Source organism: Pleurodeles waltl, chromosome 4_2 (assembly GCF_031143425.1).
Source record: "Pleurodeles waltl isolate 20211129_DDA chromosome 4_2, aPleWal1.hap1.20221129, whole genome shotgun sequence".
Lineage (NCBI taxonomy): Eukaryota > Metazoa > Chordata > Amphibia > Caudata > Salamandridae > Pleurodeles > Pleurodeles waltl.
Window position 1 is genome coordinate 332,186,912 of NC_090443.1, and position 9,712 is coordinate 332,196,623.

At 48.6% G+C, this 9,712-nt stretch overlaps 1 protein-coding gene across 1 annotated transcript in view; it reads right to left on the reverse strand.

Moving 5' to 3' along the window:
* The window catches only part of CACNG2 (calcium voltage-gated channel auxiliary subunit gamma 2), a 272,790-nt gene extending 263,984 nt beyond the window's left edge, over nt 1-8,806 (reverse strand). The window contains exon 1 of the mRNA XM_069231345.1: nt 6,460-8,806. Coding sequence (XP_069087446.1) covers nt 6,460-6,670 — 211 coding nt within the window. The 5' untranslated portion in view covers nt 6,671-8,806. The remainder of the gene's footprint in view (nt 1-6,459) is intronic.
* Between the last annotated feature and the right edge of the window lie 906 nt (nt 8,807-9,712).

Below are 9,712 nucleotides of genomic sequence, written 5' to 3' on the forward strand. Positions count from 1 at the left end.
AACATTTATTGTACACTTAGGGCCAGATGTACGAAAAGATTTTACCCATTCTGTGTCTATGGGAAAAAGCTTTCGTACATATGGCCCATAGTCTATATAACTTGAACATATAAATAAATGATTACCAACACACATCAAGTGTGATACCCTTCGTATATTATCATTCTTATAAGGGGGGTTACAGAAACACAATTTTAGCAAAACAATTTTAGGTGTGATAAAAAAGGTTAAGTGACCATGAAAAGCAATCAAGTGACTTAAGTAGCACAATAAAAACACTATACAACAATTGCATTGAGATGATGCCCCTTTAACTTCTTAAACTTTATTTCAACATCGGCCGTGATTACAATTGTCGATCATATATATACTTTCACCATGTTCAGAGTAAATGCAGGGCAAAACAATGTATATCGTCGACGTTTCGACCGATTGTTGTGTTTTCTGTACAGCATCAAAAGGGACTTCATCAGGACTAAAGACAAACAGCCAGGGATCAGGCAAAACTATGCATCCCCTGATACACAAGTCCAAGTTCAGGTAGGAAGGGCACAATACATGTGCCTGATTATGTAAAACAGTCCCTCCCAGCTGGAATGGGGTGAAAGGAGGCCTACATCAAATTGCCAAGTGATCCCGAAATTAAGTAGTTGCAAAATCGCCTACCATTTTCCAGTAGTTAGCGGCAGAAGAAATTGATTCAAAAAGCTGTGTCAAGAGCAGCACTTTACCGGGGTCCCAAAAAATACCTAAAGGACAGTAGCCACTTGTCACATCTAATTCAGAAGTATCACAAACAATTTGTAGTTACTGACCACTTGTAGTGCGTGGTCAGTAGCTATGATTTGTTTGTGGTACTTCTGATTTAGGTAAGGCAAGTGGTTACTGTCCTTTAGGCACATTTTGTGGCCTTGGTAAAGTGCTGCACTTGATGGGGCTTTTCCAATCAAGTTCTTCTACCACTAACTTTTGGGGAATGCTAGGTGATTCTCCAAGTGCTTAACTTCAGGATCACTAGGCGATTTTATGCTGGCCTTTTTTCGCCCCACTGTGGCTGGTAGGGGCTGTTTTACATAACGAGGCACATTTTCTGTGCCCTTCCTACCTGAATTGGGGCTTTTGTATCAGGGGATGTCTAGTTTTGTCTGACCCCAGGCTGTTTGTGTCTTCCCTCCCGATGAAGACCATTTTGCTGCAGTAAAAAAAAAAATTACAACAACGGACCGAAACGTTAACAATACACATTGTTTTGCCCTGCATTTACTCTGAACACTGTGAAAATTATACATAATCGACATTTGTAATAACAGCTGATGTTGAACTGAAGTTTAAGAAGTTAAAAGGGAATCATATCAATGCAATTGTTGTATGGTGTTTTTATTGTTACTTGAGTCACTTGATTGCTTTGCATGGTATCTTCACCTTTTTTTATCAAACCTAATTTTTTTTGCTGAAATTGTGTTTCTGTAACCCTTTCTAAACAAATAATTATATACTAAGGGAATCGGACTTGATGTGTGTTGGTACTCATTTATTGATATGTTTAAGTTGTATAGACTAAGGGCCTGATTTAGAGTTTGGCGGACGGGTTGCTCTGTCACAAACATGACGGATATGCTGTCCGCCATATTACGATGTCCGTAGGACATAATGGAATCGTAATATGGCTTGTGCCAGAGTAACCTAGGGCCATATGTACGAACACTTTTTCCCATAGACACAGAATGGGTAAAAAGCTTTGCCACATCTGGCCCCTAATCCTCCAAACTCTAAATCAGGCACTAAGTGTTCCATAATTTTGTCCCTCCCGTCAGAACTCATTGCAGTTTCACAGGCAGAGATCGGCACCTTGAAAAGGACAGTCAGGCGCTGATACCGAACGAACTGTCCATAAACTCAACAGTGGGGCACTCCAGTGAAGGAACAGTCAACAGAAAGTCTTCATCACCATGGATAGACCAGTGGGGCCCAGCCACTGAAGGAATAGTCACAAACACAGGTCAGCACCATGGACAGAACACTGAAGCACTGCCACAGGAGAACTATCTACAGACACGTCAGCACCTTGTTCACGCCCTGCCACTTTAGAGACGGTTCAGAGGCAGAGGTCAGCACCTTGGAAAGCACAGTGAACCTCTCCTTCTGAAGGAACTCCCCACAGAGGTCAGCATTTTGGATAATACAGCAAAGCAGTGCCACTAAACGCACTGTCCACGAACACAACAGTGAGACTCCGCCACTGAAGTACATGCCCACACATGTCAGCACCTTAGGCCGAACTGCGAGGCGCTGCAATGAAGGCAATATCCACAAGTCACACAGTGGGCAGTACAGTGAAGAGTTGCCACTGAAGGCAATGTGCACACGTGTCAGCACCGTGGACAGTACTGTGAGGTGCTGCTAGACAAGGCGAGAGCTGTGAGACGCTACCAATGAAGGTCATAGTCACTAATGTCAGAAACTCGGACAGAACTGTGAGGCGAATCCACAGAAGGCAATGTCTACGTATATGAGCACATCGAGCAGAACCCTGAGGCGCTGCCACTGAAGGCAATGTCCACATGTCAGCACCTTGGACAAAATTGTGATACTCTACCACTGAAGCCAGTGTCTACATAAGTCAGTATCTTGGGTCACACTGTCAGGAGTTGCCACTGAAGGCAATATCCACACATACCAACACATTGGACAGAACTGTGAGGTGCTGCCGCTGAAGGCAATGTCCACACATACCAGGATAATGGACAGAATTGTAAGCTGCTATCACTAAAGGCAATGCCAACACCGTGGACAGAACTGTAAGGCGCAGCCACGGAGGGCAACGTCCACACGTGTCAACATTTTGGGCAAATGCGTGACGCGTTGCCACTGAAAGCAATGTCCACACACGTCAGCATCTCGGACAGAACTGTGAGACTCTGCCACTGAATGCAATGTTCACGCCTCAGCATTTAGGACAGAACGGTCAGATGAGTCCACAGGCAATCCCGTGCATCTCGCATACAGCCACAGTGCTGCCGCTGAAAGAATTACCCACAGAAAAGCCTCAGCACCTTGGACAGGGCCTCTGTGTTTGCCCACTGAAAGACATTGGTGTCGACAGATTTCAGCACCTCTGACAGAGACAGGAGGTTTTCCCGCTGAACGAACTGCCCCGGGCCTTACGAAGTCCACAGATAAACGTTCGTCCCCTTTCTAGTCTCTCATTTAGGGGTCCTTTGCCTCAAACTATTTGAGGTAAATTATTGTGAATAGTCAGTGTGATTTGCACCCGGTATTTACGTTTTTGTCAAAACACCAAGATTTCTTTTTTAACAAGCCCTGGTTGTGTAACCCTTGGCTTGCATGACACTGGGTTGCATTTCACGGCAGACTGCTACCTCATGCAAGCCTTTGGGAAGAGGCCCAGGAGTCTCGACTGGGCCTCCGGCTTGTGAGGAGGTCGGGAAGCCTCGCATGTGACCTGGCTCGCGCCTGCGGACCAATCACAGCCTCTATGGCAGTAAGAGAGCGACACCTCTTCAGAGGGCACCAGTGACACCAATCCTGCGGGCACTGGAGTGACACTATTCCCGAGGGCACCCCATGTGAGGCACCTTCTGAGAGTACCACAGTGACAGTTCTGAGGGCTGCACAGTGACTCCTTTTGTAATGGCATCGCAGTGACATATCTTCTGAGGGTATACCAGTGACACATTGTATGGGGGTAACACACTGACACCTCTTCTAATAGTATATCAGTGACACCCCTTCTGTATGTACCGGTAACACCCTTCCTGCGTTTAACAATGACATCCTTTCACCCCGGTGGTCGCTAGAGGAGGGCTGGGCTCTCCACAATATGATAACAGATACCCCCGTCCGCCGGCTGCTTCTATAATGGACGCTTCCTGAATGCATGAAAGGAATGCAGTGAACCCGCTCCCCTCCCCTCCCAGCCCGGGCCCCTCGCATCTCCAGCCATGCCAAGAAGCGTGAGTGTATTGACGGCCTGCTGCTCCCCTCCCCCCGCTCCGTGGTACCCTCCACAAGAAGGTGCTGAGGAGGCAGAGATGAAATGGAGACTGTGGCTGCCTTCGAAGGAGGCGGTGGGGGAGGGAAGGGGAGGTGACAGACGAGGGGGCTGGGGAGGAGGGGCAGAGGTGAAGGGAGAGGAGAAGGGAAACCGCTGAATGAGAATGGAAAGGAAGAGGGAGATGGTAGAGGATCGAACAATACCTGGGAAGGCAGGACATCCAGAGGTGTAAAGAACCGGGAGGTTCACAATACCCGTATGTGCTTAATACCTGACGTGAAGAATACTTAGATATATAGAACACACGGATATGCAAAATGTCTAGGTTAGTGCAATACATGATGTGCAAAATATATAGATGTGCAGAATATCCTGGTGTGTAAAATAACCAGATGTTTGCAAACCCCAGAGGTGCAGGATTTTGAAGAGCAGTATACGCGGCGCGCAGAATACACGGAATGCGGAATATACGTGAGCGGAATGTCCACCTGAGCAAAATACCTCAGGCGAGCAGTGTACCGGGAAAGTGCATATTACCCAACGTGTAAAAGACATGATATGCGGAATACCCAGATGTGGAGAATAACCAGATGTGCAGAATAGAAAATGCGCAGAACCCTCACGTGCGCAGACTGCACAATGGTGGAAATACTGAAGAGCAGAATACCCAGATGTGCCAAATAACCAGTTGTGCAGAATACCAGAGTGTGCACACTATACGTGTGCATAATATTCAAGTATGCGAAATACCCATGTTTGCAAAATGTCAGTATTGTGCATAAGAGCTGCTGATTAAGACACCAAAGTCTGAATACCCTATGTGTATAATACCTACATGTGTACAATGCAGAAATGTGCCGAATATTTGATGTGTGCCATACCTGGATATGCAGAACACACGTGTCTAACAGAGAGGTGTATAGTTAAATGATGTACAGAATATTCACGAGTACATAAAACGCATTGGATTAAATGTGTGCACCATAACCCGAAGTACCGAAAACCTGATGTGTAGAATGTATAGATGTGCAGATTTTCTGATGTGTACATTACCCAGATGCACAGAGTATTCCTATGTGCAAAATGCTAAATTGTTCATAATACACAGATGTGCTGATTACTCAGACATGTAGAATACACGTGCGTACACGACCCACATGTGCAGAATAGTGCGAAGTACATAATATTGGACTGTACAAATGCCCACTGTGCACCATGCCAACATGTGTCAGGTGTACAGAATACACCTGTACAACACGCACGTGGAAACGCAGATGTGAAGAATTGTCTGATGTGCGCAGTATCGCATTGAGGTTGTGCAGCGCACTCGGGTGTGTAAACTACCCGATATGTCGAATACTTGGGTGTGCAGAATTCTAATCTGTGCAGAATGCGCAAATGCGCAAGGAGATGCAGGGCAACTGAACTGCTCAAAACATAGATGTGCCCTACTCATGTGTGCCCCATATAGCGATGTATAGAATAAGTGAAGAGTGCACCACACAGATCTCCAGAACACACAATGTGCTGAAGATACAGATGTGCAAAATACCCACATGTGACACATATCTGGAAGTATAGAATACTCGGTTTCCGAATACTCCTAAACACCTAATATTGGGGACGAAGAACATCCAGATGCCCAGGGCACTAATAGCGCAAATGCCCTCTGATGATCTGTGAGGTGACCCAAGGATTGGCATGTCCCAATGAAATTTACAGTACCCCGATTTAGCACAGAGCCCCTAGGAATGTGCAGTGTCCTTTGTAAATGCATGGTGCCCCAACGAAAGGCAGGGTACCTCAGTGATGAACCCAGCACTTTCATGATTTACACAGCACACAATTATGTGGGAGGCTTCTTGATACGTAAGCAAACTGAGCATGTGCAGGTCCACTGGTGATGCATAAGGTACCCCAATGAAATGAGCCCCATTGATGAGGCTTGGTGATGCTAAGGACGCCCTTGGGATGGTCAGGGCCCTATGATGTCGCCTAAGACCCCCTGACATGCAAGGCTATCTGAGAAGTTACAGGGCCTTCTGATGAGGTACAGAACCACTTGATGCACAGCCTCCACTAGATGCTTAGGGCTTTCTGAAGATGATTGAGGCACTCTGATGATGCGCATGTTCCTCTGATGTCTAGAGGCCTTTAGTGATGCACAGAGCACCTGGTGACTAGGGCCGGCCGATGATGCATTGAGTCTTCTGATGGTGACTAGTGCCCTTCGATGATGTACAAGGACTCCTGAGTGTGCCCAGTGATCCCCAATGATGTGCTCTGTCCTGTGATGAGTTGCAGCATTCCTTGATAATGGTTGAGGCCCTCTTATAATACACAGCCCTCCAATGATTACACAGGCCCCAATGAAGCAATCAAGCACTAGATGAGAAACATCACACCCTAATCCTGCCTGAAGCCCCAAGCTGCACACACCATACCTTCTAGGCAGCAGGTCCTCCATAGGCCAGAGTGGGTCATCACCTCCTCGTTTTTCTTGCTGGTCTCGTTCTCGCTCACTGTCTTGGACTTGCAAACGCCCCGGGAGTAGAGCCAGTAGTCGGTGCCCACCGCGATGGTCATCAGGCTGAAGGCTGCGAATGCACCAACCGTGGTCAAGAGCATCTGAACACCTCTGTCAAAGACCCCCATGGTCCCTCATTCTACAGCGCCCTGGCCGCCCTCCTCGGATACCGATCAGGGCAGCGTGGGTACTAAAGGACTGTGCAGTGCTTGTATCCGTCCTTGCACAACAGGTACAATACCGTGCCCAGTGGGTACAAGGCAAATGCCCAACAGTGCTGGCAGCAGATGTTGAGGTTAAAGGGGACACACAAACAAAAAACAATCAAACAATTAATCACCCCACGAATGGGAAAAAAATCCAAGATTTTCTGCAGGGTTTTCGGACAGAATACACAGTGGATATTCAGAAGGCAAGTGGTTTTTCTCTTAATGTCCAAGCAAAAGTGTTGAATTTGTGTTGCTCTTCAAAGATATATGGAAGATGATGGGTTGTTCTTCTCCTGTTCAGAGGAGGGAAATGATCAAGCACTGAAAGGTTGCTTGGTACAAATTCCAGGGTTGGTGGTTGAAGGGTTGATCAGTATGGCTTCTAGGTACAATAATGGGAAGGCAAAGGATTGCTCAATACAGCCTGTATAGGCTGAAGGTGAAGGGTTGCTTGGTACAAATTCCAAGGATGATAATCGCAAGAAATGGGGTTGGGTATGGATTTTGGCGTTAATAGGGGTGATAATCAGAAGATGAAGGCTTGCTGGGTATGGCTTCCAGGGATGAGAAGCTGAAGGCAAAAGGTTGCTTGGTATGACTTCTAGGGTCAATAGTCGAATCGCGAAGGCTTGCTGATAGAGCTTACAGGGACGATAATCGGAAGGCAAAGGGTTGATTCTTACTACGGTTTCCAGGGTTGATAATTGGAAGGCGGGTGATGATCAGCAGCCAGAGGCTTAGAATTGAAAGGCTAAAGCTTGCGTGATACAGCTTCCAGGAACGATAACCTATGGAGAAAGATTGCTTGATACAGCTTCAAAGAACAACAACTGGGACACAAGGGTTGATCAGTGGACCTTCAAGGGAGGATAATCGGGAGGCAAAAGCTTGCTCGTTACGACTACCAGAGATGGTAATAGGAAGGCAAAGGCGTGCGTGCTCAATACGAGTTCCAGGGATTATAATCGGAAAGCGACGACTTGCTGGATACGTCTTCCAGGGACCTTATGGTACGGACGTCTCCTTGTTTGGCTGATACAATGGCTTGCTCACTACAGCTCCAGTGATGGTATTATACTGAGGTCCACTCGTTACTCGGTGCGATGGGATGCTGAGTGCGGATTAAAAGGATGTATCGAATGCAGGTTCCTTCCTTTAGCTACGCCTTTGAGGGACCTTATCGTATTAAGATTTTTCGTACCGATACGATGGGTGGCGAGCAGCAGCGTCCAGGGGCGGTAATTGGAAGGCGATGCGACGACGAGGAAGCTCGACCTCAACCGGAAGAGCCCCCCAGCCGACGAGGAGGAATATATCGATGTCTCTGAATGTGCCTTCTGTGTGTCCAATAACAAGACCGGGGAGGGAGAAAAGGGCCCGGGCGCCCCCGCCACCGCACCCCTGCGGGAGAAGCGTCCGTCCGCTGCGTCTCGTCGCCTTCCGCTAGCGCCGGCGAGCTTGGGGGCCCGTCGGGGAGCGCAGGGCCGCGGTGGCGGGGGGAGCTGGCGCCGGGCGCGGTGCGGCGCGGCGGGGTTGCCGCATCCTCAGCAGAGTGCGGCGGCGGCGGGACGGAGGGAGGCACGGGGCGCGCAGCCGGGGGGCGCCCACCGAGCCCGGGCCACTGCCTGCGCCATCAACCGCCCGAGCTCCGACTTGTGGGGGCCCTTCCGAGGGTGGGGGTCCGCGATCCTTCAGGCGGCGGGCCCGATGGCTGCTCGGTGTCTCGGTCTCGAGGTGCAGGAGCCCCCCTCGCTCTTTCCGCGCCGAGGGTGGGGGCAAGGGGCGGTGCGGCAGGATGGGTGGCGCAAGGCGCGTCCAGCTGAGAGGAAGGGGTGGCAGTGGCGGTTAGGACGCCTGCATCCTGCGGCGGAGGATGCTGAGGGATCTGGTACCCAACGAGGAAGATAGAGGATGCTGAGGTACCCAGTGGCGGGATGCGGTACTCGATTAGGCTCCTCAGGATGCTGATGTCTATGAAACCCAATGAGACACCTGCAGGATGCTGAGGTCTTTAGTACCCAATGAGGATGCTTGAGGATGCTGTGTGTCTATGATACCCAATAGGGCCGAGGCAGGATGTTGAGGTCTGTGGTACCTATTGAAACACGTGTAGGATGCAGAGGCGTGTGGTACCAATGAGGTACCTGCAGGATGCTGAAGCCGGAGGTACCAAATGAGGGAGTTCTAGGATGCTGAGGTCTGTTGTACTCACAGCTAATTCTACATGGATAAAGAGGCCTGTGATGCCCCATGAGTAAGGGCAAGGATGCACAGGTTTGTGTTACCTAACAGGGCAGATAGTGGGCGCTGCACTCTGTGGTACTCAATGAGGCATCAGATGAACGCTGAAATCTGTGAGAGTCATTGAAGCAGTTCGAGGGTGCTGGTCTATGGTATTCAATGGCAGGGTGCCAAAGTGCTGTGGAACGTAATTAAACAACTCTGTAGATTGGAGAAATCTGGGGTATCTCACAAAATACGTACAGGCTGCTTGGGTTTGTTGTAATAAATGTGGCAGTGGGGAGGTTCTCAGGGCTGAGGTACCTAATACACCAGACGTAGGATGCTGATCTGTGGTAGCCAATAAGAGTACTATGGTATATTGTCATGTCAAAGTGTACAGTTACAGGGTGTTAAAGTGTTAGGCTCCCAATTGGACACCTCCAGGATTCCTGGGACTGCACTACTCAACGAGGAAGCAGCATGATGTTGAGAGAGGTTGAACCCAATACAACAGCAGAATGCTGAGTTTTTTTTTTATTTTCACTCAGACAACTGACAGATGCAGAGTATGGTGGTATCTATTGAGGGAGTGGCAAGATGCTGATGTCTGTCGTACTCAATCAGGCAGCTGCAGGGTGCTAAGAACCTGTGATACCTAGTGACACACCTTGAGGATGCAGAGGATGGTGATATTGTATGAGACAGAAACACAATTCTCTAGACCTGTAGTACCAAATA